At 44.9% G+C, this 27,175-nt stretch overlaps 1 protein-coding gene across 1 annotated transcript in view; it reads left to right on the forward strand.

Annotated features, from left to right (window-relative positions):
- The window catches only part of ahr2 (aryl hydrocarbon receptor 2), a 139,791-nt gene extending 113,544 nt beyond the window's left edge, over window positions 1-26,247 (forward strand). Inside the window, exons 4-11 of the mRNA XM_048534697.2 lie at window positions 3,113-3,202; window positions 10,422-10,545; window positions 11,285-11,415; window positions 12,082-12,284; window positions 13,284-13,393; window positions 14,563-14,704; window positions 16,138-17,914; window positions 25,186-26,247. Coding sequence (XP_048390654.1) covers window positions 3,113-3,202; window positions 10,422-10,545; window positions 11,285-11,415; window positions 12,082-12,284; window positions 13,284-13,393; window positions 14,563-14,704; window positions 16,138-17,899 — 2,562 coding nt within the window. The 3' untranslated portion in view covers window positions 17,900-17,914; window positions 25,186-26,247. The remainder of the gene's footprint in view (window positions 1-3,112; window positions 3,203-10,421; window positions 10,546-11,284; window positions 11,416-12,081; window positions 12,285-13,283; window positions 13,394-14,562; window positions 14,705-16,137; window positions 17,915-25,185) is intronic.
- The last annotated feature ends 928 nt before the right edge of the window (window positions 26,248-27,175 follow it).

A 27,175-nucleotide genomic window follows, 5' to 3' on the forward strand; every position in this document is an offset into this window, starting at 1 on the left:
GGGCTTTTGTGGGATCTTTTATCAACATTGAGTACCATTAGTATTTAATACATCCTGCGAAGTGTGGAACTTGAGCTTTTTAAAAACAGGTCAACAATAGACTGGGTCAAGAAGGTCTAATTATCTTGGCAGTGATTGAAAGTTTATTGGTGCCTCCCTTTACTTAAACTGTTTCAGAGAGCTGAGAGCACATTGTTTGGAAGGAAAAGGTTCCCTTGCGTGACTTAGGGTTGTATTTACATTATTTGCTGGCAACCTTTTCCCATATTGGAGCAGCATTAGAACAAAGCAGTCTAATTGTGAGGGGATGTTTATCAGCACGAATGGTATGACATGGGGTGGGGGGAGGTGGGGGCTGGGTGTCGGGGGAGGGGCTACTGGGATGTATTGTGCTTTATAGAATGTGGTATTTCAGGGGGAAAATAGCATGCTCCAGGGAATACCCTGTGTGATTAGCCAGGGAACAAAGATAAATTGGCCAAAGAAAACATAGATTCTGTCCCGCTTCCATGCGTAGAAATTGGAGGTATTTGCATGTGTACTGAGGTCGTTAGAATGAGCTGGCACTGTGGTTCATTGTTGGCATTTTGCTGCCATTTCCACTTTAATTGCAGATGGCAACCACTCCATTCCTTTGCCATGAGCTGCAGCAACCAATCTGGTTGGGGTGGAGGGGGCCTGGTGGTCAGAGAAGGTACTTAAGATTGATTCCTGGCTTGGAGGGTTTACCACAAAAGGTTGAGCATGTTGTGCTGGTGCCGATTGGAGCTTGGAAACACGAGAGAGAAGACCTGAGGGGTCTTAACAGGGTAGACACAGCGAGGACGTTTCCCTTCATGGGGGAGTCTGGAACTAACGGGCACAGGTTAAAGAAAATGGGTTTCCCATTGAAGATCGAGGTGAGCAGGAATTTCTGTTTGTGATGTGAGTCAGTCTTTGGAGTCCCTATCCATTGTGAGCAATAGAAGCTGGGTCATTGAATACCTCCTTAGTAGAAATGAGCTGCATAGTGCACAGACAGCCAGGGGCTACAGCATGATCCCAGTACAATTTTCTTGGAAGCGGATTTTGTCCTTCCAGGAATATCCGAAGAAAGCAGCAGCAGCAGGAAAGTGAAAGCCAGAAATAACGTACAAACCGAGCTCATTGGTTATGTGTGGGGCGCAAGACACCAGACCTCAGCGTGTTTCACATCACACTCGGGTTACTGAGCAAAGACACTTGGCTGAAAGCAACAATAAGCATTGTACCTGGAACCCTGTCCTCGGTCACTCTACCTGGATTGCCGTCCTTACAAAAATCATTCCCAAACGTGTCTGTCAACGGATGAAAACCCACAAATGGGTTGAGACCATCCAATGCTGAACCTCACTTACCTTCCACATTGCATTGACCTGTTGCAGACCTCCCATTTGATGCACCCTTCCTGACCAACAAGCACCATCAAGGACTGAGAACCAGCATAAGTCACCAAAACATTCCCAGTGACAAATGATGCCAGATCTGTGGCAGACTTCAGAATGCCACACTGAGAATACTCCTTGCTAAACACACTGGGGACAAGACAGGGTTCCTGCACAGCCTACCTTCACCACTGGGTCCTCGCTAGTAGTTCCTGATGCGTTTGTGGAGAGTTCCAAACAATGAGTGTTCCCTCGAAGCAATGGGATTAAATGTCAGATCAATCACCTTCAAGTCAGAAACGAGGAGATTTTTGCATAGCTCTGGGGATTTGCATTTGCTAAATCAATCATCATAAATGCTGATTTTTGATGGATTGGCACGGAGATCATGGGGCGGGCCGGAAAGGAGAGTCAAGGCTACCATCAGATCAGATCATACAGAATGGTAGAGCAGCTTTGATGGGCTGAAAGGCATACTGCTGCTCCTGTTTTTAATGCCCTTATGACAGTGCCTGATGGGACCATCTTTTGGCAACGATGGAGGATCAGCAGAACTGTCAGAAAACACTGATACAAGGAAGGACATCTGAGTGCTGCTTTAATTTCATACTCTGAACACAGTGCTCCTGTGCGAAACCTTCTTTATTTTACAACGACCCACTTTATTCCATTCCCATATTTTGATAGACACATGTATGACCATAAATGGATATGGCATTGATGTTTTTGCGTTAATGAGAACGGTAGGTTGGTGAGAGTTGCACTAACTTCAGTTAGTAACCTTCGAAATTTAAAAATTAAATCATGATATGAAAGATCAAGCGGAGACGAAAGCAAATTTTTTTCGGTCAAATGAAGCAGCTTGTGAATCCAGAATCTTTGCTAGCCACCACACTTCCAGTCCTGCCATGTGTAGCTTGTGTTTTTTTTTAAAATCCTCCTGTCAGTTTCTCTCTCTCGCTCTCTCTCCACTGTTAGTTATTGATTGAAGTGAACAGATTTGTAGTGTCTCAAAATGTTCCTAGTTGGTATCGTGGTGCAAATAAAAGCACTTGAAAGATCTGGCATTAAATTGGCAATCTCTATTGGCGAAGCTATAAATATGGCTGTGGTGGTCATGAGAAGATCGTACTGTTGCAGCCAGGGACGAACCCCCCTTCAGGTGAGCTTGGGGACACAGCACACACTGCTTTAGCTGGGCGCTTGTGGCACGATGGTAGTGTCCCTTCCTTTGAACCAGAAGGCCTAGGTTTAAGTCCCACCTGCTCCAGAAATGTGTTGTAATGCATGTGGACAGTTTGATTAGAAATTATCTACGCAGCTTTACTTCCCATTTAACTGAGTGACACGGCCCTGAGGCAGCGGTATTCAATACTGACGGACTGGCAAAGTTGGAGAAGTGTTCCATACCTGAGCCTGATGGTTTTATTGGTGATAAGTGGAATAAAATCACCCAAAAGTATGTCTCTGGAAAGCACCTCTCTGTTACAAATAAAATCACTTGAGTTGATGATGATACAATCCAAAGAAGTCTTCTGTGCCCTCAAATTGGACTGACAAAAGTGCAGTTAAGTGTGGGCTTGGATCATTGTGGTCCACATTAGTTGAACTTAGCTGATAAATGTAGCTGGTTGAGGTTCGAATGTCAGTTGCTGCTTTCTATGTTGTCTTATTGTTGCAACTTATAATCCTTTGCCCTGTTTTGAAAGGCTCTGAATGGATTTATTCTGGTCATCACTGCTGAAGGCTATGTCTTCTACGCGTCTCCCACCATCCAGGACTATCTTGGCTTTCACCAGGTGAGTCTGAGATCTCATATGGAAAGAATTGTGCTACTGAAACAGCTACAGTAAAGATCGTACTGTTTGCGGGGCTGGGCAGCCCAATGGGATAGATCCAAGCGTTTCACATTTGGGACCTGAAGTCAAATGCAACTCACATTAACAGGTTGACTGTCATTGTTTCTTGTGAGGTGTCCAAAGATAGGTTCGGTGGGAGAAGCCAATTAGACAGGGCATCAAGAAAACCAGAATCCCCTCAATCTTCTTCAAAAACAGTTGAAGAGCCTCTGTGACGATATGAATTTTTTTTTAAGATATTGATTTTGTTTTCAGATATTTTTGTTCTTATTTGTTTTCTTTGATTTTTAGTTTTAGAAAATATTCTATTTTGTGCTCTTGTACCACCACCCTCCACTGCCAATGACTGTGCTTGTATCTAACTGGGTTTTAAGCTCTAGATTTCTTTCCCCTCACCTTTCTGCCTCTCTACCCACCCTCTTCCTCCTTGTAAGACCATTCCTGCAACCTTTGACCACGTTTTTGATCGTCTGACCTAATATCTGCCGAAGTGGCTCAGTACCAAATACTGTTCGATAATGCTGTGCGAAATGCTTTTAGGCGTTTTACTGTTCTGAAAGTGATATTTAAATGTAAATTATTGTTATCTGTCCAGTAAGCAGAATGATCAGTATTCGGGTCAATCTTTGAAATGAGATTTTTTTGTTGAATGAAAAGTATTAAAAGCTCACCTAAAACTGCTGTAACAAATGAAGTGTCCTTTATAAGCTTCATTCTAAATGACAGGCTTGCTGTTAAAGATTTGTAATCTGCTTTGTTTAAATTCTTCAAATGGGGACAAATATTCTTATGAATCCTTCGAGTTTGGAAGAATTGATGAGATCCAATTGAAACGTAAAGTTCTTAAAGGGCTTCAAAGACTATCTGCTGAGAAAATATTTCCTCCAGTCAGAAGATCTGCACACAAGGTCACAGTATCTGGCCATTTTGGACTGAGCTTTGTAGAAATTTCTTCACATAAGAGATTGAGGGTCTTTGGAATTCTCTACACTGGCCAGCTGTGGATGGCCAATCATTGAGTGTATGGAAGACCAAGATCAATAGATTTTTGAAGGAATATTGGGATTCCTCTCTGGAGAGAGAGTTTCAGGGAACAGGGAAATAACAGAGGAGGTAAGCAGATATTTTGCATCAGTCTGTACAGTGAAAGACACTTAGAACAACCCATTAATACTAAAGAATTCGAGAGGAATTAAGCACCATTATTATCACTAGAGAAGTTGTATCAGACGAACTAATGGGGCTAAATGCAGATAAGTCTTCTGGCTCTGATGGCTTGTATCGTAGGACCCTCAAATAAGTAACTACAAAGATAGTAGATGCATTGACTGCAATTTTCCAAAAATACTTGGATTCTGAAGAAGTGCCAGACAATTGGAAAACTGCTTACATGCCATTCCCCTCCAAAAGGGGAGGGAGGCAAAAACAGTGGGTAACTATGGGCCGAATAGTTAAACATCTAATGTTGGAAAAGTATTGGAAGACAATTAATAAGGAGGTAATAACAGAATATTTGGAAAATCATAATTTAATCAAGCAGAGTCAGCATGGCTTCATGACAAGGAAATCATGTCTGACTAATTTATGAGAGTTTTTTATGAGGAAGCCTCAACTAGAGTGGATAGAGGGGAACCAGTAGACGTGTTGTATTTGGACTTCATGAGAGTGTTCAACCAAGTACCTTACAAAAGGTTAAGTCCCAACACTAAGGCTCCTGGTGTTGGTGTATTAAATTAGTATGGATAGAGAACTGGCTAATGGGCAGGAAACAGTGAATAGATATAAGGCATTCACTTTCAGGTTGGTGAGGTGGGGTTCCACAGGGATCAGTCCTGAGACCGCAACTGTTTACGATATAAATGACTTGGAGGAAGGAAATAAACGTACTGTAGCCAAATTTGGAGATGACACAAAAATATGTGGAAAGCAAAGTTGTGAGAGAGATATGAATAGCTTATAGAGAGATATTTATAGATGAAGTAAATGGAGTATCGTGTAGGAAAATGTGAAGTTGTTCATTTTTGAAAGGATGGCAAAAGAACAGAATATTATTTAACTGGAGAGAAACTGCAGAAAGCTGCAACACAAAAGAACTTGGGGGAACTTGTGCATGAAATGCAGAAAATTGGCAGTTATGAAGTTGTGGGCAACACAGAAACATGACTGCAAGGGGATCAATGTTGGGGTCTAATTAGTCAAGGATACATGCCCTTTCAAATGAACAGGCAGAGGGGTGGGGTTATTCTGTTAGTAGGAAATGAAATGAAATCAGTAGCAAGAAATGATGTAAAATCAGAAGGCACTGAATCTGTGTGGGTAGAGTTTAGGAACCACAAAGGAAAAAAAGACACTGATGGGAGTTGTGTACAGATGTCCGAGCAGTAGCCGGGAAAGGAAATAAATTAAGAAGTAGAAAAGGCAAGTAAGAAAGGCACCATTACAATAACCAGGGGGGATTTGACTGGGAAAAATCACGTTGGTAGCGGATCTTGAGTAAAGGAATTTGTGGAATGTCAAGACTTTGTTTTAGAGCAGCTTGTGTTAGAGCCCAGTGGGGAACTGGGAATTCTGGATTTGCTCATGTGAAATGAGCTAGACTTGATTAGGATTCACCACACGGTTTGAGGGAGAGAAGCTTGAATTAGATGAAGCCAAGGATCAATTTCTGGGAGATGCTGGAGGGATGAGAAGCCATTGCCAGTGAAGCTATGGCTACAGTTGGATAGACAATGTGGAGGCCAAGTACGGACTATAAAGAAGAGCCTTTGGAAGAGGATGGTATGGTCACTTGAGTATCAGCAAACTTGAGGAATCCTGGGCTGTGTTTGCAATGACAGGTTCGGTGTCAAAATCTGGCATAGATTGATGGAATGGAAGGTTTTTGAATTTATTGGCTGAACACGAAACCTGAACGAAGTCCTATTACCAAGTCTATAGGAGTGATGAGTTAGCATTCATTTGATGGATATTACTGTAGGTCAAATATAGGAAGGAGAGTGTAGAAGGAGCTATATCTGTTCTGACTTACCTTTCAGCTGGAAGACGTTTTGTTTGGTAGTATGTGGAGGGTGTTACATGCAGTTTCTTTAAAACATAAGATGTACTAGAACGATCTGACTGGAAGGGCAATGTTAAACAGGGAGCTCCATTACATAGTAAGATAATAAAATGTGAGGCTGGATGAACACAGCAGGCCAAGCAGCATCTCAGGAGCACAAAAGCTGACGTTTCGGGCCTAGACCCTTCATCAGAGAGGGGGATGGGGAGAGGGAACTGGAATAAATAGGGAGAGAGGGGGAGGCGGACCGAAGATGGAGAGTAAAGAAGATAGGTGGAGAGAGTATAGGTGGGGAGGTAGGGAGGGGGTAGGTCAGTCCAGGGAAGACGGACAGGTCAAGGAGGTGGGATGAGGTTAGTAGGTAGCTGGGGGTGCGGCTTGGTGTGGGAGGAAGGGATGGGTGAGAGGAAGAACAGGTTAGGGAGGCAGAGACAGGTTGGACTGGTTTTGGGATGCAGTGGGTAGGGGGGAAGAGCTGGGCTGGTTGTGTGGTGCAGTGGGGGGAGGGGACGAACTAGGCTGGTTTAGGGATGCAGTGGGGGAAGGGGAGATTTTGAAACTGGTGAAGTCCACATTGATACCATTAGGCTGCAGGGTTCCCAGGCGGAATATGAGTTGCTGTTCCTGCAACCTTCGGGTGGCATCATTGTGGCAGTGCAGGAGGCCCATGATGGACATGTCATCTAGAGAATGGGAGGGGGAGTGGAAATGGTTTGCGACTGGGAGGTGCAGTTGTTTGTTGCGAACTGAGCGGAGGTGTTCTGCAAAGCGGTCTCCAAGCCTCCGCTTGGTTTCCCCAATGTAGAGGAAGCCACACCGGGTACAGTGGATACAGTATACCACATTGGCAGATGTGCAGGTGAACCCCTCCTTAATGTGGAATGTCATCTTGGGGCCTGGGATAGGGGTGAGGGAGGAGGTGTGGGGACAAGTGTAGCATTTCCTGCGGTTGCAGGGGAAGGTGCCGGGTGTGGTGGGGTTGGAGGGCAGTGTGGAGCGAACAAGGGAGTCACGGAGAGAGTGGTCTCTCCGGAAAGCAGACAGGGGAGGGGATGGAAAAATGTCTTGGGTGGTGGGGTCGGATTGTAAATGGCGGAAGTGTCAGAGGATGATGCGTTGTATCCGGAGGTTGGTAGGGTGGTGTGTGAGAACGAGGGGGATCCTCTTAGGGCGGTTGTGGCGGGGGCGGGGTGTGAAGGATGTGTTGCGGGAAATACGGGAGACGCGGTCAAGGGCGTTCTCGATCACTGTGGGGGGAAAGTTGCGGTCCTTATTATGTCTGGCTGCATTTCTGATAAGGTGGGGATGTAAGAAATATTTTCACCTGTAGTTGCAAAGTATAAGACTAAAGTTACTGGGAAAGAACATGTACCATTTAGATAATACAGAGGAGAAACCAAAAACCGTTGCCCTAAATCGTACACAGAAGTGTTTCGATTATGACATTAAATGAACTGCAACTAATTGTTTAGTGTTTGCAGTGCTGGGAATTGTGAACTTATTTATTTTGTGATGTAGTGTTTGTAAAAGAGTCTTCAGAGTGGAGCGGTTGAATATCAGAGAGCCATTAGAAGGGAACGCGGCCTCTGTCCTTGTTTATCTTCGGTGTGACGCAAGCACAGAGTTTGCTGTTTCCCATCCCTGCACAGTTTATATTTAGGAAACTTTGTGGTTTGGCAAGTGGGCATCAACTTTCTTTTAATGCACTGAGGCGCCGAGGAAGAAACATTGGTTGTCAGAGGCATGACCTCCGAGTGATCTCTACAGGCCAAGTTTTTTTTTCTTGTTATCGTCCCTCAGCCACTGTTTTTGGGCATTTGATTCCATGCTAGAATGGGGGATATACAGCTGTATCAGCTTGGGAGTTGCGGGAAGGAGTGCGGAGTTCTGGGGGAGCAGCTTTGTCTGGTGGTTGGGGGGTAGCTCACTGCTGTTGTGTCTGGATACAGAATCCTGTCGGAGTGACATGTGCTGAAACATGGAACCAGCCCTCCTTTGACGTAATCTATGCTGGTAAGAGACTTCTGAAGGAAAGATATAATCACAAAACCACAGGCATTCCCATCCTCGAAAACAATCTCTGCAGCCTCGCTGTCAGGCTGTAGTGTTCCAGTATTATGTTCACCTGAAAAGATGAAATCTAAATGGGGCTAGAGGAAATTGATATTTAAAAAATTGAATTTTTTTTTAAAAAAAACCAGTGGCTGGAAAGTGAAGATACACACTTGGGGTTCAGCTCTTCTTGAATGGTGCTGCATTCTGTGTTCGGTTTGCAGAAAACTCACTTGGATCATTTCCCATTCCAGTGCTGCATCGGGAACACTTCCATCATTAAAGGGTCACCAAGATATGAAGAGCTTTGAGTGCAATTTGATGAATTTAAATACAAAACTATTGCCTCAGTGAAATGTCTTAAAGCCTCTGCCAATGGGGCGTCACAATGTGTTGCTTGACTTTTTGATTTGGTCTTTGTCTGATTTCCATTCAGTCGTGGGAGCGAAAGTGGGTTATGTCCAGCTGCGTTTGGGGGTTTGGGTGATTGAGAAGCTCTGGACTGAGAGTTTGCAGAGTTCTCGGACTTCCCCTTTGGCCTTACCTTGGAATTCCGTAAAAGCCCACTTGAGGGAATTGGCTCTGTCCCCGTGTGAGCAGCAATTCCGACTGCTCCATCCCGCTCCCTTGTCCAGCTCCTCCACCCCTCAATCTGCTGCCATCCTGCTCGTGGATCCTCTCAGTCTCACTTTGCATCCATCCCACCTCTCCGGTACAGGATAAATGGCGTATTTTCGACTTGGCAGACCATGCCTGCTGGTGTGTTGCTGTGAATGAGTGCCCATGATAAGGAATTTTTTCTAATCATGGTGGCTTATTAAGCCATGCTCGTTTGGTCTGTTGGCCAGTTGGCAGTGAGTAGCTGGTCACACCCGAAGAAGTAGCTCTGGAATAATGTTGCAGGTACCTGGCAGCTTTGAGCCAGGGACACAGCCCATAAGGCAGAGCTCCTAAAACTAACCCAGTCACCTCTGCCTGGATTGGAGTCTGGGTGCCACGTTCCGTCCCTTACTTTCCGGTCTCGGTATAACCAGGGAAATGCACGCAAGGGACAAGTACTTACACTAAGTTGCAGCGAGGTATATAGGACACTCCGTGTTGGTCAGCAGTAGGGAGGGAATACAATGCTGACAGTTTTCTCAATGCTTGCTGCTTCCCTTCAATTTTGCCCTGCTGTTCCCCTTTTTCTTGTTTTTTGTTTTTCTGTGTTCTTGATTCTGCTGTGCTGACTTTCTTTCTCCTTCTCCCTCTCTTTCACCTCTCTTGCTATCTTTATCTTCTCCTTCTCGCTCTCCTTCTCCCCCCCCTTCTCGTTCTCCTTCTCCCCCCCACTTCTCAGTCTCCTTTTTGTCTCCCCTCTTCTCTCTTTCGTCTCCCCTTCTCGCTGTCCTTTTCGACCCCTCCCTTCTTGCTCACCTTTCTGCACCCCCGCTCCCCTTTTTGCCCCCCTCCCCCTCGCTCTCCTTATCGCTCACCTACCCCCCAACCTTATTGCTCACGTTCCACCTTTTCCTGCACTGCACTCAAAAACTGACCAGCCCTTTCAGGTGGGAAGATCATAAGGTACTATATCTAGGAAGAACAGGGGAATTACTCTCTATCGTGGCCAACATTTATCTCTCAATCAACGTCACTAGAACACAGATTGTCTGCTTATCAGCACCTTGTATTTGGTGGGATCTTGTTGTGCATAAACTACATAAAAGTATGTTGTTGCTGTAAAATGCTTGGGGGAATGTAACAATCTTTCCCTTTTGTCTGTCGGTTTCTTCTTACCCACTCAACATGCCTCGAATCTCCTACACGCCCCCCCCCCCCCCCCACTGTACTTTCTAAATGACCCACTGTACAGTTCCAGCATTTGTCGTTGTAACATGTCCAGTTTTTCCAGTTTCCCTTTCTATTTGTATCCTAGTTTTGGCCATTTACTGGCAGGCACTTAGGAATTTATGTTTCTTTGGTTTTTGGCTGACAGTGGGCCATTATTCTCCGTTTGGTGCTGTCTGACTATCTAATTGACTCGATGTGATTTTTCCTGTTCTCTCGCAGTCAGATGTGGTACACCAAAGTGTGTTTGAGCTGATCCACACAGATGACCGGGCAATGTTCCGTCAGCAGCTACACTGGGACCTGAATCCATCTGCCTGTCAGGAATCTGACCCTCGAGCAGACGGTGAGTTATCATATAATTCGCAGGTTTGGGTCAAAGCACTACGATTAACCAAAACATATTCCTTTGTGTCAAGTCAAAGACACAGTGGATCAGTTCACAAAATGTGCTTGATAAATGCATTGGATTGTAGAATAGTGACAGCACCGAAGTAGGAGTTTCTGCCCATCGTTTCCGTGCTGGCCCTCTGCAAGAACAACTTGACTTCTCCCACTCTCCTGCTTCTGCCGCCTAGCCCTGCAGATCGCCTCGCTGCTTCAGTTGCTTACCCGTCCCCTTTTGAAAGCCGTGGTGGACCTAGCTTCCTCCAGGCGCTCTCGAGACGATAGCCATTCCTGCAGAAACAAAAATGTGCAGGTTGCGGCAAGAGTGCTTCATATTTAATACAGCTGAGGAAGCTTGGGATTAATTTATGTGCAAGTGTTTGGAGTGGTGTCTTTAAAAGACGTCATTGGAAGTTCACTTGAGCATTGGAAAGTTTTTTTTATCTTGTAAGAAGGCATCCTGCGTATGTTGGCCGCTTGACCGTGAGCTCCTGCAGCCTGGGTTGTGACAGGTTACATTTGGAGTCAGATTTTATTGTGCATTAAGGTTTGATTGCCCATTTGAAGAGCTGCTACAGGCATGACCGGGTGAATATGTCGTAGCAATGCCCCGATTTCATCCTTTTGTAAAAATTCAGATTACCCACCTTTTTGTGTCTTACTTCCTGATACATTTTTCTTCCTGTTTCATTACCTAGGTGTTGCTGAGAATGGTGGCCTTTGCTCCGGGGTCATGATCTTTGATTTGGCGCCTGAGAATTCCTGTTTCGTGGAGAGGAACTTTATATGTCGGTTCCGTTGCCTGTTGGACAACTCCTCCGGCTTTCTGGTAAAGAATGCAGAATCGGCTCCGTTTCTGTTCCTGCGTGTTGTGTTCAGAATCGGGGTAGACTTCTTGCGCAGACAGGCAAAGATGGCTCTCATCGGGAGGCCGGCTGGATGTGTTTATCTAATGTTGAGCTTTGGGGACCTGGAAAGTCTCTGATCAGCATCCCAGATGGGTGTGTTAGTTAGGACTCCCACATCCCTGTACTGACAGCAACACGCGAGGGGGTTTGCGCCTCCTTTTACTCGACCAGTCCACGGCTTTTGGGACAGTCCCCCTTGGATTTTGCCCCTGGACTACAACAACTTAAATGGCACCCTTACTGTAATGGAACTCTCCAAGGTGTTCACAGGTGTGTTATAAAACACTGAGCTACGTTAGGAGATGTTAGATCAGATGAGCAAGCCAACAGGAGGGCAAAACTAGGCCAGGTAGTGACTTTTTGGCGTTGTGAAGGTACATACCTCAAAACAATGAAATGTCAAATAATCCAATGTAAAATCAGGCCTTTGTGTTGGCATGCGACCTTCACAGAATGATCCCTGTGAACTGGGTCCCTTTGGGTAAGCCACTCTGTTTTTGGGATTTTGTACACACAAGCTGGTGTACCTGGGCTGGAACCAGTGTGCTGAGCATTTTTCATTCACTGATTTCTGAAATTTGTCACAGACGCTGAACTTTCAGGGGCGTTTGAAGTTCCTGCATGGACAGAATAAGAAAGCAGAGGACGGTACTCCCATCCCCCCTCAGCTGGCTCTGTTTGCTGTGGCAACCCCTCTCCAGCCCCCATCCATCCTGGAGGTGCGGGCCAAGACGCTCATATTCCAGACTAAACACAAGTTGGACTTCACGCCAATGGCATGTGACACAAAGTACGTATTGTGGGACACGGGGGTGGGGGTTGTGAATGGTAATTGACAGCGTGTCAAAGAAGCTGAAGTGCTGGCGAAATCGGGGGTTGGGGGAAGTCCAGGTAGCTGTCAGCGATGGTGACTATCAGTCAACTAGACAGTCACTAATATCCTTACCCATTCTGACCCATGTGCCACTCAGGACCCTCAGTCACGTGGTTGACTCTTAAACTGCTTTACAAAATGGTCAAGGCGCCTGAGGCCGTGCATCCAAATGATTCATTGACCCGACCCTTCGAGTGCTAGCTGCCCTACATGTGGCAGAGTCTGTGATGGTATGTTGTACGGTCAGCCAACCTGGATCCTGTTGAAGCAGAGCGGAAACAAATTATCCTTGAGCTCACAGAAGGTGAGGTGAAGATTTGAACCAATGAGGCTCTCCGTTACGTTCGAGAAGAGGGCTTACAGCCACCTTCTGGAGGGCTTTGGAGGTGGGCAGTAAATGCTGATCTAGCCATTGATGCCTACATCCTGCGAATTAATCCCATGGGCTTATCAGTTTTTGCCTAGCGTCACTTGATTAGAAAGTCCTTCTTGCTTTCTCACCTCTCTGAAATGCACTGACCCACACTGGTGTGGGGCATTGCAATCTCAGTTGGCATCCATTGCCACCCACATGAACGCTCATAGTGAGTGTCAGGGGCTCTCTCAATTGCTATCTGATGAGAGCAAATCCAGGTAGGGTTGTTCTTTCAGCGGAAGGAGCATTAATCCTGGTTTTGAAGAGCGAAGCCTAAGGGAGTATTTTAGGTTCACGCAACAGGCAAATGGAGTACAGACTGGGGGTTTGAGCATCCTGTTGCCAAAGAGGGCAGATGAGTTCCTGCCTGGGGTGGGGGGGGTAAAATGGAGTGAGGGGCAGGCACTGGAGCTGGAGGTTGCTCATCTTCAAGACAGCCCATGGTATGGCATTCTTACTGTCTATCGTTTAGTTATGGAGTGCTTTTTCTTCCGTTGCAGGGGCAAGTTAGTGCTGGGTTACACGGAGACTGAGCTGTGCATGCGAGGCACAGGTTACCAGTTCATCCATGCTGCCGATATGATGTACTGTGCGGATAATCATGTGAGAAGTGAGTGTGGCCTAACAACACCTTTCACTTACATTGAGAAACTGTGTGAGGGGATAAGGCTCCATATTGCTGGTCAGCCATCAGAGTCCAGAAACCAAGAAAGACATCATTGGGTGGCCTGGCCATGCTAAGTGACCAATAGTGTCCAGTGATGTGCACGCTAGATGGATTAGCTATGGGAAATTCAGGGTTACAGAGATAGAGTAGGATGGTGAGTCTGGCTGGGATGCTCTTCGGAAGGCCAATGTGGACTTTTATGCACTTTAGGGATTCTGTGATCAGCTGTAGGATAGATTGGATGTTACCAAGCTTGGGTTTGAAGCATCTAAGTATTACGTGAAGAAGGACAAGAAAGTCAGGAATAGTAATTTTACAATAGCAGTTAGCAGCATCCAGTTGGGTACTACTGTCTGTTCCCTCTTTCCAATTAATGTATTCACATTCACAGGAGACATTGTGGAGCCCAAGAGCAAATTGTTGCTGTGGTACTACCATCATTCCACAAGAGGGAGGGATCTGTCCATTGAATCAGAAAGCTATGTATTTGCAGAGTTCGCATTTTAGCACGCACACCTTTAACAACTGCAGAATTAGATTGTCTAATACCAGAACTGGTGACATTGCAGACAATACTAACATGTGACATGGTGATCAACGCAGTCTTCAAAGGCATTCTTGTTAATGTTTTTTCCAATTAAACTGGCTATCGTGTAGATTTCAGAGCTTTAGTTTAATGTACTAGCTGCAATACTGTATCACTCTATTCTAGAGAGGTAGAACACTGCGAGCACGAGACGGCTTATAGATTGCAGACGTACAGGTAACCAGAATGGTGAATGAAACAAAATGGGATCTATTGGATGAAACAAAGGATAAGCAGGAGCAGATGAATTTGTTGGATAACCAATAGCAGTGCGATGACCATGACATCCAGCCCGTGCTGCTGAGATCCAGAGCTCACTTTTGTAACTTGTAAAATGTCAGTCACTCTGGGGGTAGTTGGCAGAGGGAGTCTGAATATTCCAGGGTCTCACTCGCTTTTGTATGACAAACACTGGCCCGAAAAGTCTACACCTTCCTTTATCTGGTGGGTGGAAGGAGTAATTTGATAGGGCTAGTTGCTTCTTTCACTTGTTGCTCTCTAATCCCCATTATGCTTGTGTTTTCAGTGATTAAAACTGGACAGAGTGGAATGACAGTGTTCAGATTGCTGACCAAACAGAACAGTTGGGTTTGGGTCCAGGCCAATGCCCGGCTGATCTATAAAGGTGGAAGGCCTGACTCTATCATTTGCAAGCAGAGGCCCTTAACGTAAGTCCGAGGTTTGCAGAATGTCAAATGTTGGTTTTTGGCCTGGCACCTCACTTTGAATGCCTCGTGTGTGTGCTGGTCTAGAAGCACTGACAGTAGAGTCATGGAGATCTACAGGCCCTTCAGCCCAACTTGCCCGTGCTGCCCAGTTTTGACAAGTCCCATTTGCCTGCGTTTGGTCCATATCCCTCTGTACCTGTCCTATCCATGTACCTGTCTAATTATACATGGTATATACTACACAAGGAGTTGTTTTTATTTAAGGCACTCCTGAACAAACAGCATAGAGGTGTGTCTGGATTATGACTGGCCAATGGGTGCCATCCATTAGCTTCCCAATGGGGATGGTCTGAGCTGCTGGGTTTGGTAGAGCAGAAACAGGGTGTTTGAGCTAGGATTGGGAGTGTTGGTGCTGTCTCTTGCATTATCATCAACGAGCAAAGGGGTGAGGAATTCTGGGAAAGAACAGAATGCTGGCCATCTTGTTTCTTTGCCCTGCTCCCTCCCTCCATTACCCTGGACTTTGCACACACCTTGTGAGATTCGGAAGACCTGTTGACAGCTGTCCCCAGGATCTCCTGTGGCCGACAGCTTGACGATTATGTGACGGATGCAGGAGGCCAGGAAGCTGCCCCTTCCTTTGGCTGGAGAGTGCAGTAGAAAAGGCGGCGGTGTCAGGCTTGTGGGTCTCTCATTCCTGCCTGAGATGAGGACAGTTTCTTGAATTGAAAGAGTGTGAAGTGGGATCTTTGGGAGTCGAGAGACGTGGGTTCGAGTCACAGAAAATCCGATGGGGGAGACTCCTCCTATTTATCATGTTCCCCTACCTCATCTCCATGCTTACAGTGCACCTGGGTCATACCTAGTACAAGGCAGCTCAGTGCAAATGGAAATCTGATGTAAGGGATTTCCTTTGCTCCGATTGAAATCAGAGCAGTGAAGGAAATTTCACTCCTGAAGTTTTGATCGATGGCCACATTGATATCTAAACCACAATGGTTCAGTTGCGAATTGATGGTTGAGAAATGGTTTACAACACAGTAAATAACTTTTTCTCTCTCTCTCTCCCTCTCTTTCTCTCTCTCTCTCTCTCTCTCTCTCTCTCTCTCTCTCTCTCTCTCTCTCTCTCTCTCTCCCTCTTCCCCCCCCCGCCTTCCCCTCTCACTCTCCCCCCCCGCCTTCCCCCCTCTCTCTTCCCCCCACCTCTCTCTCTCTTCTCCCACCTTTCTCTCTCTCTCTCTCTCCCCCCCCCCTCTCTCCCCTCCCCTCTAACTCTCTCTCTCTCTCTCTCTCTCTCTCTCTCTCTCTCTCTAACTCTCTCTCTCTCTAACTCTCTCTCTCTCTAACTCGATCTCTCTCTAACTCGATCTCTCTCTAACTCTCTCTCTCTCTTCCCCCTCCCCCTCCCTCTCTCTCTTCCAATTCCCTCTCAGGAATGAAGAAGGTGAGGAGCATCTCCGGAAAAGGTCCATGCAGCTATCATTCAACTTTACTACAGGAGAGGCAGTTCTATACAATAACGATCCGTTGTTTTTGGGGCATCTGGATTCATTTGAAGTTAAAGGAAAAGGTGCGAAGGTCAAGAAGAGTTCCGCAGGAGCAAACGGGACTGACCCGAGACACGGAATCAACCCCAGTTCGCTTCTGGGTGCCAGGATGATTCAGAATCCGTCTGCTTATACCTCGTACAATGAAATGGAGTTTAACCTTGACGATATCTTTGCAAATGACTGTTCTGTTTTAAATGTGCCAGGGGATTTCTGGCAGCAAAACAATAATGGCAAAAACTCGACCAAACAGGAGGAGATGGACCTTGACCAGGATGACCCGCTCTCAACCATCATGGATATTCTCTCAGAAAAGACTATGGATGAAAATGACCTCTGTGACACTCTGGAAAGCCTGGATGTGGAGAACACAGAGTTGGAGCAGTGGAAGGAGACCTTAATTAAAATGGACAATACGTCAATCCCAGAGGATTTCACTGATATCCTCACCACAGATTTTATATTGTCATGTGTTGAGAACGTGCTGACAAAAAACAACCCGAAAGGTAACAAGGTCCCACAGGAGACCCTAGACACTACAGCAGGAATGGGTCCAAGTCAACAGAACCCATTCGGACCCGTACCACAAAAGCCACTTGGTTTTGACAGCCAGAACCCAGCAATGCCTGGCTTTCAAAGTGTAGCAGCGCCAGCTCACCAGTCCGCTGGCCCCCAAGCCCCATCTCTGCTTGGTACCCAGAACCCAATCATTTCTGGGCCGCAGAACATGATGCTGTTTGGACTCCAGAGCGCACACCTGCCTGGAGCACAGGCCGAAATGCCTGCTGGAATTCCTGACCGGATGGGGTCGTCCTTGCAGAATCCCCTCCCAACGAGCTTGTGTCATCCTGCTAACCAGCGGGGCCTCGTTTCGTGCAGCCCTCCAAATCAGTGCAGATCTACCCTGGCAAAGATGAGCTGTGCAGAGCAGGCCAATGTGCAGCATGTGAACACAGGGAAGATGTCACTGCAAGAGAACTTGCAGCAGAGCATGCTACAAAAACCCCAGTACTCTGGATTAAATGGCCAGCTGAAAGTGCAGCCTTTAAATGCTCCACAGCAGCAGCAGCAGCCATTAATGCAGTGGCAGGTGCGAATGCAGAATGGACAGCAAGATCCCATGCAGTCATACCAAGTTCCAGATTGCTTCCACCATCAGATACCGCAGCCGTTTTGTGGATTGACACAGGTTTCGCCAGAAAGGGCCTCTGCAGCTTGTTATCTGGACCAAAGCAGCAGTGGACAGCTTCCACACAGCTGCAGTGTATCAGACAAGCAAAGGACCACAGTAAATCAGTTTCTGATGGGGCCGCCTCCCAGCAACAATAGCAGCTGTATGTTTGCATCCTGTGAATATGAAGGCCGTGCTCCTCTTGCGAGAACTGAGGTACCATTTCCCGACAGCAGCTCCCTCACTCCTCTGCCTCCCTACAGTAAAATGGAAGTAGATCCGAGTCACAGCCCCTTACAGGCTACCTGTTACTACGAGAAGGACTCTCTTCATTCTGTGATAGGCTCCTCAGCTGTCCCCAATGGGGAACTGAACATTTACCAGTCATCGTGTCAATTCGAGCCAACTTTCTCAGTGTTACCGCTCGCTGACAATTCCATCTGTCAAATTTCGACAGGTCAGGCACCTTGGAATTGAAGCAGTTAATTTAAGGTGAGGCCAGTATGGACAGTAACCCATACCTAGTTAATAATTAGCCCATGCAAGTCCATAGTCAATTATGTTAAGGCTGTGATGTTGCTGGAATAGTTTAAGGATGCAAGTTACATACCGATTGGCTGACCTTAAAAGGTGTGAACAGAGATTTCGGTAAATTGCCCCTTCTGGAAGCTCCCACTCACGTACAATAAAATTATTTGGCCCCCAAAAGTGCCGATTTATAAAACAAAATGGTTTTGCAAGGTAAGAAACCGTCCTCGAGTTCTGCCAGGACTTGGATCCTTGCTCCGCTGATTGATAGGAGGTGAGGCAGTTCTGAGGCCTAGTCACAGTTATGGTTAACACGGCATGTGATCTTCACATTGAGATTCAGGCAAATCTGTGGTGTGTAAATACTGGCTAAACTTCCGGATACCTGTTTGACTGCAGTGAATGGGTCTCGCAATATTTAACTTTGAAGCCGGTGGACAAAGAAATGTTACTATACAATTAGGTAGCGGGGCAGCTTGGTAGCCTCAGAGGCACCTTTGTACAGGAAAATCTCTCCTAGCTCATGATCACTTCCCACTGTTCATCTTCATCAGGGAGAGGTGTTCCTAACCTCCAGTTGAATCAGTGATGAGAGCCCAATCACATAGTTCAAACCTGCCCTCGGGCATCTCTACCAGGAACCATCAACACTGCTTGGCAAAGACTTCGTTCACAGGATTTGGGAGACTGTGTAGAGAGAGAGACAGAAGAGAGTAGGAAGAGGTACAGTCCTGGCATGAAATTGATCCCAAAAAGAAAATGCTGTTAAGGGGCAACAACAGTAGAGACATGGAAAAGAAGTGTATTACTTAAATGGTGAGAGGTTATGATACTCTGAGGTACAGAGGAACCTGGCTGTTCTGGAACATGAATCACAAAGGGCTTATTATGCAGGTACAGAGGGACTGGAGGCACAAGGAATGTTGGTCTTTATTGCAAGGGGCCTGGGATACAGAAGTAGAGGTGTTTCAATAGCTTTTGTACAGAGCACTGATGAGACCACATCTGGGGTACTGTGTGTAGTTTTGTTTGCCTTATTTAAAGAAGGATATAAATGTGTTGGAAGCAGTCCAAAGATTTTTCTGTGCTGAAGGGGTTATCCGCAGGCGGAGAGATTAGACAGGTTGGGTCCCACGTGCACCCTAAATCACTTTACCCCCAGTGCGTGACCCCTCCAAGGTCCGTGAGTGACAGTGACCTCCACACCTGGAAGTCAATGTGTTGACATGCCGGCAAGATCTCTGAGTGGTTCTGAAAGAACATTGATTAGTTCTGTATCATTGGAATTGCAAATAATGAGGGATGATTTTATTGAAATAAAAAAAATGATCCTGAGGGACTTGGAGCACAAGTAGGCCATTCAGCCTGTACTGCCTTTCGATAAGATCGTCACTGATCTGTTTGTGTTCTGCCTTCCACATTGCCATGTATCCCCATAACCCTCAATCCCACTGCTTAACAAGAATCTGTCTACCTTCACCCTAAAAAAAATTCAATGACCTCATCTCCATTGCTTTCCGTGTGCAACTCACTGCCAATCTTCTGAGAGAAACCAAATCTGCCTCCGATCCCCCTACCTCTGTCCAAAAAGGGTGGCCCCTAATTTTAAAAAGGTGCCACCTATTTAGGGACCCACGTGCAAGAGTGATCATCATTTCCACATCCACCTAGTCAAGACCATTCAGGATTTATAAATTTCAATCAAACCGTTTTTCACTCTTCCGAACTCCAGTAGAAATAGGTCCAGCCTGCCCAATCTTCCCTCATAAGTTCACTCCAGGTATTTATCTAATAAACCTCGGCTGATCTGCTGTCTAAAACAGTTACATCTTCCCTTAAATAAGGAAATCAAAACTGCACACAGTATTCAAGTTGTGTCCCATCAATGCCGTGTATCACTGAAACACAACATCCTTACTTGTATGTTCATTTCATCTTATAAGGATAGCATTCTATTAGCCACTTCGACCACTTTTTGTACCTGAATACTAACCTTTTGATACTCATGCCACTCTTCACCTCAAATGCTGCATTTGTGTATCACTCATTTAACGGCCTGTTTTTTATCCTTCCTGCCGAAGTGAACAACTTCACATTTCCCCGCATTACACTCCATTTGCTAGATGTTTTCCCACTCGCTTAACAAGTAAGCGTGCCAACTTGGATGTGCTGTGTGATCTTTGCAATGTGCTTGCTGGCCTAACTTCTTCTACGTTGCAAATGTAGCCATCATACCTTTGATCCCCTCATTGAAGTCATCAAAATAGATTGTGAAAATGTGAGGGCCCAGCACAGAGCCCTGCCAGATCCCATTTGTCACACTCTGTCAATCTGAAACACACCCTTTTCTGCTTAATCTGTTTTCTGCAGGCCAACCAATCTCCTATCTATGTTAGGTTAGCCCTTATTTTGCACAGTGACCTCTTGTGTACAGCCTGGTCAAATGTCTTTTAGAAATCCTTGGGCAGTCTTTCTCTCTGGTACTCCTTCCAAAAAATTCCAATAAATTGATTAAACAAAATTTTCCATTCACAAAACCACACTGACACTTCCTGATTATCTTGGACTTTTTTTTTCCCCAAGTGCCAAGTTGTAACCACCTTAATGATCAATTCTGAGTTTTCCCAAGCTAACTGGCCTGTTTTCTACTTCCCTGTTCATGACTAGCTGGGTTATATATGCCATTTTTGAGTCTAATGGAACCATTCCAGCATCTAACAAATTTTGGAAAATTAATATCAATGCATCAACCACCTTTTTAATATCTGAGGATGAAGTCCATCAGAGATCGTTGAGAGTTATCAACCCGATTGCTCCGTACTATTTCCCTGGTGATTATTATTCTACCACATTGGTCTGGTCTTTTGACGTCCTAATTTACATGTATTACAAGGTTGTTTATCAGATCCTTTATACTAAAGACAGAAGCAAATTATTTATTGAATCCACCATTTCTGTATTAGTTACTATTAACTTCCCATTTTTTCTCTCTGGAGGATCAACACTCACTCTACTTGCTATTTTCCTTGTTTACAAACCTGAAGAAACTCTTGCTATGTGTATTAACATTTCTAGCTAGATGCTTTTCATGCTCCAATTTCTTTATCAACGTTAACCTTTTAGCCATTCTCTTCTGAAATATCCCTTTTTAAAATTGTCTGCCACTGTTTCTTGACTGATCCATCCCTTGGCTTATATCTCAGTTCGCTTCAGCTATCTTAGCTTTTATGTCAAAATCGTTGCCTTTTTTTCAAGTTTAAAATTTTAATCCAAGATCCATTCCTCCACCTCGCAAACTGAATGTAAAATTCAATCATGTTATCATCGCTGCTGTTTTTGAGATGCTTTTACAATGAGGTCATTCCCAAAACCATAAATGCCCGTTTTCGGCCAATTTGATTTATCCTCGAGAAGTAGTTAGAGGCAGCCCTGACAATATTCCAGCAATAGTACTGAAGACCAGCATTCTGTCTAAGCTACCCACTATGCATGGTGCAGCCACTCAGAAGATCTGAGGAAGGCATACCCAAACAGATCACAGCACTGACTTCCAGTTCCAAAAGTCACTGCTGTGCGTGAACCTTGGAGGTCCATCTTCAGCTGACCCGTCAATGACCTCCATCATAAGGTCAGAAGTGAGAATGTTCACTGATAATGTTCATCACTGATCGCCACTTCTCAGTGCTAAAGAACCTTGACAGTATTCCGGTTCGGGCTGACCAGTGACAAGTAACATTCATAGCACACAAGCTGCAGGCAGTGATTATCTCCAACAAGAGACAATCTGCCCACTGCCCCTTGACATTCAATGATGTTACCATCACTGAATCCCCCCACTACTAACATCCTGAGTGTTACCATTGACCAGAAACTAACTGGACTAAGCATATAAATGCTGTGGTTTCAAGCACAGCTCAAAGGCAAGGAATGTCTCACTTTGCAAAGTCTGTCAAAGGCACACATTTAGAGCCTGATGGAATATGGCTCCCTTGCCTGGTTGAGTGTAGCCCCAAGTTCATTGGAAAACTTTAAGACCACCCAGAACAAAGCAGCCCCCTTTGAAAGGCACCACATGCATGAACGTTCACTGTAACAGCAGTGGGCACAATCTACAGAAATCTACCAAGGCTCCTTGTACAGCACCTTTTAAAACCCATAATCACTTCCATCTAGAAGGGCAAGGGCAGCAGATACATGGGAACACCACCTCCTGCAAGGTCCACTTCAAGCCACTCCCCATTCTACATCAACCTACACCAAAGGGACTGCAGTGATTTAAGGAGGCAGCTTACTACACCTTTTCGTGGACACTTAGCAATGGGGCAATAAATGCGCTACTTACATACAGTAATTCTTATTTTCCTTTTTAAAAATGCTGCTGATATAAGATAGTCATGAAGAAATCTAGTTGGGAATTCAGGAGAAACATTTTTATCCTGAGGCCGGTGACAGTATGGAGCTCACCATAACGGAGAGTGTTTGTAGACTAAATGCATTTAAGGAGAAACGAACGGACATTTGAGTGAGAATGCAATAGAGGTTGATTAAGGTAGATTTAGATTGGGACAAAAATAAATTGAAGCTGAAGCTGAAACACTGGTTTGGACTGGATGGGATGATTTGCCCCAGTCCCACACTATGGCCTCCCATTCTGATCGTGTGTCAAATTTGAATTGACTAATCCGAAGCGTATGAGCACCTCCAGAAGCAGGGTGTCCAACCTCTGTGATTGGTGCAACTCATTCCAGTCCTCACCACTGATCCAAAGTTCCTGAAACTGCAAAAACTTAGTGCATTTGCTTTGGATCACCTTGTGTCCAGTAACTCCCAGGTTTTGCAGAAGCAACACATCACTCATCCTGCCAGCACTACCAAATTTTATTTATTTATTTAATTAATTATTCTGGTGTCTCTGGATTTTAACAATTGAGGAACCCCCCTCTCTGTCCACTTAATTGTATTTTTTTCAATACCATTTTTGATCTTAAACTTAGCAACTTATGCTTTTTCTTTCTCTTTTTAAAAATAAATAAGGACACACTAAAGACTAGAAATATTCACCAATCTGCTGCTTTTTCCCTTTGCTCATATCATATTGTGGCTTATATGTTACTCCACAGTCTTAGTGGTATCAATGCAGATCGACCTCTCAATCTGTGCCTTTTATCATCTACCCCTGACACCTTGCTTTAAGGGCTTTGAATTGAATAAACCTTGATCACTAATCAGATACTCAGCTTATTTTCCTATAGTAGAGCAAAAAAGTCAATTGGTGGAGGCTAAAATGTTTAGGCCAAAGCAACCAAACACTGCTTTACCTTCCATTCCCGCTCTCCTTGAAGCACCCATCTGTGGCACTCTATTGTAAGTTGCACTCCAGTGCTAAATCTCACTAAGATGGCTACTCATATATGCTCCTAATACAAAGACCTATCTCAATCACTTAAGGAGGATCCATCTGAGCTCGTTCTTAATTAAACTCCGTCGCATCTGCTCCCAAGATGCTCCCATTCTACTCCCTGACATCCCAGATGTCCTCATTTTTCAAGGACTGCAACTTTCCCTCCACAGTGGTCGAAAACACCCTCGACCACGTCTCTCTCAATTCCCACAACTCATTCCTCACACCCCATCCCCGCAATAATAACCAAAACAGAACCCCCTCGTCCTCATGTACCACCCCACCAACCTTTGGATTCAACGCGTCATTCTCCGGCACTTCCGCCATCTGCAATCTGACCCCACCACCAAAGACATTTTTCCCTCCCCACCCTTATCTGCTTTGTGGAGGGACTGCTCTCTCCATGACTCCCTTGTCCACTCCACACTCCCCACCAGCCCCACCACTCCTGGCACTTTTCCCTGCAACTGCAGGAAGTGCTACACCTGCCCCTAGACCTCCCTCCTCACCCCCAACCCAGGCCCCAAAAAGACCTTCCACATCAAGCAGATGTTCACCTGCACATCTGCTAATGGGGTATACTGTATCTGCTGTTCCCAATGTAACCTCCTGTACATCGGGGAAACCAAGTGGAGACTTGGAGACCGTGTTGTGGAACACTGACGCTCAGTTCGTGACAAAGAACTGCGCCTTCTAGTCATGAACCATTTCAACTCCCCCTCCCACTCCTTGGACAACATGTCCATCTTGGGCCTCCTGCAGTGTCACAATGATGCCATCCGAAGGCTGCAGGAACGGCAACTCATATTCCACGTGGGAAGCCTGTAGCCCAGTGGTATCGATGTGGACTTCTCAAGCTTCAAAATCTCCCCACCCCCTGACTCATCCCAAAACCAGCAAAGCTCGTTCCCGCCTCCTTGACCTGTCCATCTTCCCCGGACTGACCTATCCCCTCCCTATCTCCCCAACTACATTCATTTTTACTGGCTCCAACCCCATCTCTTTGACCTGAATGTTTCCTCTCCATGTATCATCTCCTCTATCCATCTTCTATCTGCCTCCCCCTCTCTCCCTATGTATTTCAGAACACCCCTCCCCTCCCCCGTTTCTGAAGAAGGGGCTAGGCCTGAAATGTCAGCTTTCCTGCTCCTCTGCTGCTTGGCCTGTTGTGTTGATCCAGCTCTACACCTTGTTATCTCTTAATTAAGCTTTTTTTTGCTGGAACCTTTGTGACACCCCTGCTCAAAGCTGGCAGTTAAACTATTTCTTTCAGTTTGATACTATAAACTAAACTAGATTTGTCCAAAACAAAATAAAAATTCTTTCCCAATAGTGCACGCACTTAGTCCTTGGGTAAACTGAGCTGCTAGCTTCCATCGCAAAAGGCCAAGTCTGTTTCAGCTGGTTTTTGATTGAGCTGCTCTTTCATTCAAACATTTGAAGAAACCCAGCTTATTGCTGGCAGCTGCAGCATTAAAGCTTCAGTTTAATGTTAACTACTTCATTAAATTTGTGATATTATTCAAGATGGAATGTGGACCTCTGGCAAACATTTCTCCTTGTAGGCTGTTGCTGGATGGTGATGCAGAAAGAATAACTGTTGAGCCCATCTTATTTGGTGGTATTATCTCTTTGTCTGGAAAATTAGATAAGAACAATTTGGAAGTGCTTTAGCCATGTTATTGAGAGATGCAATAAGATTTCATATATATCTCAAGTCTTTCTCACCAATGTTGTCCTTATTTTGTGAATTGCAACGTCTTTTTTTCTTTCACGCCCATCACTCCTCCGACACCTCAAAACTTCATAATAACGTTTATGATCCATCCGACAGGGAGAAGCTTTGGAATTGTGGAAGTGGAACACCGAGCATGTCTTTGTTTGCCGAGAGCATTGGGCTAACAACTTCTTGTGAATTATTCAGATCAAAGAAGGCTGATCCTAGTGGCGCACAATCCTTTGACAGTGTTTGGTGTAAAGTGCTGAAGCCCTGAGACAGACCAGAGTATGCCTAACACGCATTGTAAACCAGTGCTTTCATATCTCGAGCACCATCACATCGCCACCCCTTGCAGATCTTTGGTGATCGATTTTTTTATTGCTGTGTACAAAATATTAACTTCTTCATATTTTTGTATAAAAATGCAGTGTGCTTTTTATTGTGTTGACATTTCTGGTATAATCGAGCCATTTTCTCTTTGAGGAGATCAAGAATTTGAAAGCACACTCAGCACCGTGGTTCCTGCTCTCTGCATTTGTGAGCCTTATAATGAAGGAGGATATTTCCCAAGAGCGGCCTTCTACTGAGGATTTTATGTTTAACCGATTGCAAAGTATTCATTGGAAAAAAAAGACAGAAGTGTTCACCATAGGCATGAGCACCCAGAGACCAAGGTGCTGGGGCCAGGTAGAATTAAGCCTACAATGTGTTTTCAAAGCAACAGGAGTGGTGCATTGGACAGGTGACTCACTTGGTGTTATGCTCTGAAACATCTGAAGTTGGGACCTGTTTTCCTTTTAAAAGATTTTTTAAAAAACCATTTCAACTTTTTAAGCTATTTACATATTAAATAAATACATTTTAAAAAAAGAGGTATGTGTATAACACAGTATATGAAAAATGTGTGTTTTGATATTAAAATGTCACAATGCAGAATCTGTTTGTTGTTCTGACCAGCTGCACCACTCATACCTTTTGCAGCTCTTCTGTATAATGTACTTTAACCACTTGATATATTGCTGCCTTTCATTTATATGTAATGTAGTATTATAAATGTCTAAACACATTTGGCTGTTGAAAAAATTGTATTTTTTGCTTCAAATTACAAATACATCCGTGACCCTTCCTCCTTCCCACCCCCCCCATATTAAAGCCTTTTCTCTTTTTTAGAATGAATATATTGTGAATAAATCAGTGCTTTGCTTTAAATGTCAAGTACTTCTAAAAATTGAATCCCTCCTGCTTATTGGACATTTAAAGTAACTTATCAGCATTACCCCGTTTTCTTTAAATTGTGTTTGTGGTGCTGTCCTTTCCTTAATATGCTGTGTTTTGATTTGCTGGGTGATGGTGCAAGGGAGTGGATTCCCCTGTAATATCACTGCCATACCTGGAAACACTTCTGTCAGGTTCCTAGACAATGAGTGGCAACAGACGATAGAGCTGTGTGGTCCAGTGCATCCTCGCCTTTGCTAATGTCTATGCTGATAGTTTTCATCAGGAGTAACTGCTTAGTTCTGAGTGGGTCAATCCTAAGATTGACTGTCCTCTCTAGAATCCATTACTGCTGATTGCAACTCCCAGCATTCGAGTTAAGATGGAGATTGAGAGGAATTTCTTCTGAAAAAGGTTCATCAGCCTGTTGCTGTGATTGTAGTGTTGGAAGAGATTAGGTTCGCTGCACCTTTAAAAAGATATTGCTGGTATCGCAAAGTTTTTAAGAAACGAAACAGAAATCGCTGGAGAAACTCAGCAGATTTGGCAGCATCTGTGAAGAGAGAAGCTGAGTTTAATGATTCAGCTTGGAAGATGTAGTGTCCTATTGGACTCGAAATGTTAACTCTGTTTCTCTCTCCACAGATGCTGCCAGACCTGCTGAACGTCTCCAGCATTTTTCTGTTTTTATTTCAGATTTCCTGCACCCGCAGTATTTTGTTTTTATTTGCTGGAGTCCATGGTCTTTTCGAGTTCAACAATTTATGATCACTTTACACTCATAAGCAGCTTTCTTCAGGATCTTTCCACTGTGTAATCTCTCTCATCACAACTGACGCAGCTTACTATTTTACATACTGGAGAATTAATTCATTACTGAACCGGTCGT

The sequence above is a fragment of the Stegostoma tigrinum genome, chromosome 7, assembly GCF_030684315.1.
Source record: "Stegostoma tigrinum isolate sSteTig4 chromosome 7, sSteTig4.hap1, whole genome shotgun sequence".
Classification (NCBI taxonomy): Eukaryota; Metazoa; Chordata; class Chondrichthyes; order Orectolobiformes; family Stegostomatidae; genus Stegostoma; species Stegostoma tigrinum.